Source organism: Sinocyclocheilus grahami, unplaced genomic scaffold (assembly GCF_001515645.1).
Source record: "Sinocyclocheilus grahami isolate Dianchi unplaced genomic scaffold, SAMN03320097.WGS_v1.1 scaffold1912.1, whole genome shotgun sequence".
Taxonomy (NCBI): domain Eukaryota; kingdom Metazoa; phylum Chordata; class Actinopteri; order Cypriniformes; family Cyprinidae; genus Sinocyclocheilus; species Sinocyclocheilus grahami.
This window is the reverse complement of record NW_015507091.1, coordinates 67,287-72,204: the sequence shown is the minus strand read 5'-3', so window position 1 is coordinate 72,204 and position 4,918 is coordinate 67,287. Positions and strand designations below refer to the sequence as shown.

The window sequence follows — 4,918 nt, the reverse complement described above, 5'->3', positions numbered from 1 at the left end:
TAATAAAACAAACAAAAATGTCTGCATCTTTGTAAAATTTAAATAATTAAGTGGTAAAGACCAGACTGAACATGCAGAGTACTCAAGTGAAGGTGATCCTTTTCATTATATTCTCAAAATACAAACATACCAAGACGCAATGGACAGATGATGTGAAGAATTATTGTTTACCTTGGACATCCCACAGGTCTTCATCTGCCACCTCACATGTGATGGCAACAAATGAAAAGAAAAAAATTGTCAGTGAAATAAATTAATCATCACTTCACAAATATCACAAAATATTTTTATTAAGGAAGCTGACAGTTACAATGCATGAAATTAACTATAAAAAAGTATATAAAAATATTTCTAAAAATAAAAATCAACAAACAATACACACTCAAACAAAATGAATGAATTTACAAGCTAGTTAATGTTAATGATGTTGTTGTGTGGTTCTGGTGTTTGTGATGGTCAGAGATCCAGTCTGATTGTCCAGCTTCAGTCTGTCTCTGAATCGCTCTTTACACTGATCATCTGTACAGATCTTACGCTGATCTCCAGTGATTTCAGCGATGAGAGTCTCATTAAAATACCATGTCATCTCATCATTCGGGTTTTTTATTACACCAGGATCTAAAGTAACAGCTTTTCCCTCCATTACTGATATTGTCTTCACTTTACCCAATTCTGCATCAGGAGCATCTGAAACACAAACCAACAGCTGCTTGAAAGATCTTTTTTGGCAGGTGCTCTATCTTGACTTTCAGCATGAAACACAACATGCATGCATTTTGTTTCAAAAATGAATGTTTCATTAAATGTCTCACCAAGAACAGTAACACTGAAGGTCTTTTCACTGATGCTGCTGCTACTGAAGATCTTCAATTGATACACACCAGTGTCTGCAGTGTTGATGTTTTTGATGGTCAGAGATCCGGTTTGGTTCTCTAGATTCAGTCTGTCTCTGAATCTCTCAGTGCCATTATTACACTGAACATCTGTACAGATCCTGCTGAGATCTCCAGTGATAACAGCGATGCGGGTGTCATTAAAATACCATAACATCTCTTCTTGTTGTGTTGTTGTAATATAAGTGTATAGAGTAATTGAATCTCCCTCCATCACTGATACTGTCACTCTTTCCGTAATAACACTGAAAACACCTGGATAAAAAAAATTATAATTACAAATCATGCCTGGGGTAGTGGGACATGATTATTCAACAAAAAAGTAATCATTAAAAAAAGCATAAGAAAAGCATCATTGATTCACACATTCACTCATCAGACAAACGCGCATGAGTCACATGGATGATCTTCAACAACTTAGTGAACACCTTAAAACCCACTTTCATATATTGCATTGCACACTGGCAGGCACACAACCGGGGGTGTTTCCCAAAAGCAACTATGGTTGGGGAGTTCGGCAAAACCTGTGATCACAGTTTGTTAACGATGCTTTGGGGAAATGCACCCCTGGTTGTGATTATTGCACCGGACTGTCCAAGGATTGCCTCCCTGTGCTCACGTACCGCATTTTAATGCAGCCGTCTACTCTTACTCCTGTTTGGTTTATTCTATATAAATTCTGTAAAATTTAATAAAGTATATCCTGTCTAGATGCTGATTTCCCACTATTTAAGCTGTTTAATACTGAATATGAATCTGAACATACTACTACACTTATAGGATTGATTTCTTCCACCCACTGCAAAGCCATTAGAATTGCCATCATTTCTGTTGTGAATACAGATACATCGTTAGATAACCTTTTAACTGTACTATATTTAAAATAGGGAATATATATGGCTGCTGCTGTATACCCAGAATCTGGATTTTTTTTTTTACCCATTCGTATATATTTGAATACTATTAAAATAGTTTTGTTTCGAATATTGATCCACTCTTTAGGCATACACCTTTCCTTTTCATTTATTTTAAAATGCAACTGGAGATCTACCATTGGCATGCGGAACAGCCAAGGGGGTATAATTGGTATTGCTACCGTTGAACTTATTTTTATGTCATTAACTCCTACCTTCTTAGCATCTGCGTTGGCATTCCATCCAAAACTACAATAATTTACATACTCATGTTCCCAACAATACATTTTGGGTTGATTTAAGTTCTTATATTTTTAACTCCACTAATGTGATCCACAGTTTTATCCTTAAAGCATTAAAAAAAATTACAAAAACCCAAAATCGTTATCTCTTGAATATTTTGTTAATTATTTTATGTGCAAAATGTTTTATCAACAAGGCTTAAATCACCTTTGTTTTCTTGTTGAATTTAACTTTTGTTTCATCGCTGAGACTTCTAAAAAAAAAGCATCATGATGAATTATTTAAAGATATTTAACCTTGTCACTTTTTTTCTGTGTATATTATCTCATACTATGATGAACACATGAAATGTTTGTTTACTGTTTAATGCCATATTATGATTGTTCATTGTTAGATACAACCATCTTTCCCTGATCTTTTATGTAATTATAAGTTCGGCAATAATAATAATAAAAAAGAGGGACAGGTGCACTAACACCTATTAACTCAATCTAGTACCGTTTTCCTCAGCTTTTGTAATATCTGCACAAAGGATATGTCGGGCAGCTGCTCGAAGATCTCACCTTTGGAGAAGACTGTTGATTTTATACTCTAAAAATGTAAGTATTACTACGTAAAAATTAAGATTACCCCAGAATGAATTGCATAATTTGCCCACCCCAACACTTACATGCAATAATAACGATAAACGCCAACTAATAATTATATAACTTATTTTTTCTTAAAATAACATTTTAGTAAAACAAGCAAAATTTTATTTTTGTCGTGACATAGCTATACATGAATATACACTAGTTCAACAAATGCAGTCGATGTGAATACATACATTTTCAGGCAAGCAATTAATACAAGAATTAATAAAATATTTATATAAATTTGGACATTTTCACTTAGGGGTGTACTCACTTTTGTGACCAGCAGTTTAGACATTAATGGCTGTGTGTTGAGTTATTTTGAGGGGACAGCAAATTTACACTGTTATACAAGCTGTACACTCACTACTTTACATTGTAGCAAAGTGTCATTTCTTCAGTGTTGTCACATGAAAAGATATAATAAAATATTTACAAAAATGTGAGGGGTGTACTCACTTCTGTGAGATACTGTATACAAGGCAACAACAGATGAAACAAAGCTTCATTCAAACTTATTGTTCTATCAATCATGTATTTACAGATGGTGAACCCCACATCCTACTGCCATCTCAACACAGCTGTGCCAGTTCTGCTGCTTCACAATCTCGCTCTTCTCAATGGGGACATCGTTGAGCAAGAGGATGAGGAAGACCATGATGACGGCTCTCTAAACCACACAAGCTAGAGGCAAGAGCAGGGGAACACATGCGGGACAATCTGGCTGCCACTGTGTCTGCTCCAAACATCTGTGTGCTGCTCTCCATGAGCACGACTACCTGTAAAACATTTACACAGAGTGAAAAATTTTACATCTCATGTTGTCAGCTTTCCATTTCTTGCCAAATTTCATTTAATGTTTACAATTACATACATTTTTTTTTTTTTTGTAGCTTTAATACTTTTGTAGTGGGCTAAACCAGTGAAGTGGTGAGCAGAAGGTTGCTGGTTCAAAACCACCACTATGTCCCTGAGCAAGGCTCTTTTCTCCAGGTCGATCCAGGGGATTGTAGGTCCCTGTAATAAGAGTGCTGTAAATCACTTTGGATAAAAGCTTCATGACATTTTTTGATGATGCTTTTGAAGCTTCTGAAAGTCAGCCTTCATTGTATGAACAGAAACCAGCAGAACAAACTTTACCAAAATCACATCCTCAGTGTCTTTTGGTCTTTCTCTAGATGCTCCAGCTAGCTCTGGGTTCACTGAGGATGAAGAGACCACAGCAACATCCGGTCCTGATGAGACAGTAAGGGCAGTGATGGAGCGTCTCATCCATGGCACTGGACCATTTCCAGGATGCTGCTGTGGACTTCTCCATCCTCACTGCTCACACCAGTCTGTGGACATTTCAGATCATACAAAAACCCCCTAACATAATACAAAATCTGTCATTTTAACACCATAATGTAATCTGATCTCTGTATTAGAAGTAACAAAATGATCTTACTTCATCCTTTTGTTTCAGGTTTTCCCTTTTTTCACAAATGCCGCCGTCACCTTTCCTTGCAGGTCCTGCTCCACCACAAAAGATCTGCAGCAAATGCACAGAAATCAAGAATCAGAAAAGTGCTGTAATAGTTGTTTAAAATTACAATAATTAAAATGAACTACAACTTAAGATTTAAAATAGTTTTATTCATTTCTGTAGTGTACTCACTCAAAGCCTTTGATGGCAGCATTCCTTCATCAGTCACTCTGCAGCGGATAAACACACGTGTGTCTCGTCTGTCCCTGTAACATCCAGACAAGAGTCAAGTTACCTCTGTGATTTATCTGCTTTACACTATATTTACATGTTGAGGTAGTTGCTGATGTAACTCGCTTTTTATCCAACACATACGTTCCTTAAATTATCAATATTACAAATGGACAAATAAAATAGACAACTTATGTTTAGTTACTTTATGTAGATTTGTTTGTTTACATGACTCACATTCATCAAAAACAGTGTTGACAACAGTGAATTCTTCATAATAGCACACATACATCACTCAGATGCCTGTTTCAAGTCTATTAGATCTAAGCTCATCTGCAATACTAATCAAAGACTATCCTGTCAGATGTTAAATAGACATTTAGTAATCGTCTTTAAGATGTATATATGGTTCATGTAAATCCACTTTTGAGACGTATGTGTACTTCATGGAGCTCCCCTGTTAGTTATGCATTATAAAACGTGTTTTTACAGAAAATGCTATATTATGTAGGTCACAGACAGGGTTTAGATTAAGCCGGG

General features: G+C 35.8%; 1 protein-coding gene across 1 annotated transcript; it reads right to left on the bottom strand.

Annotated features, from left to right (window-relative positions):
• Positions 1-418: 418 nt before the first annotated feature.
• Positions 419-2,078, bottom strand: LOC107573285 (uncharacterized). Its single transcript, XM_016259712.1, has 3 exons — positions 2,075-2,078; positions 813-1,148; positions 419-687 (listed from the first exon to the last, which is right to left on the bottom strand). Exons 1-3 carry the CDS (start codon positions 2,076-2,078, stop codon positions 419-421), a joined length of 609 nt encoding a protein of 202 aa, XP_016115198.1.
• Between the last annotated feature and the right edge of the window lie 2,840 nt (positions 2,079-4,918).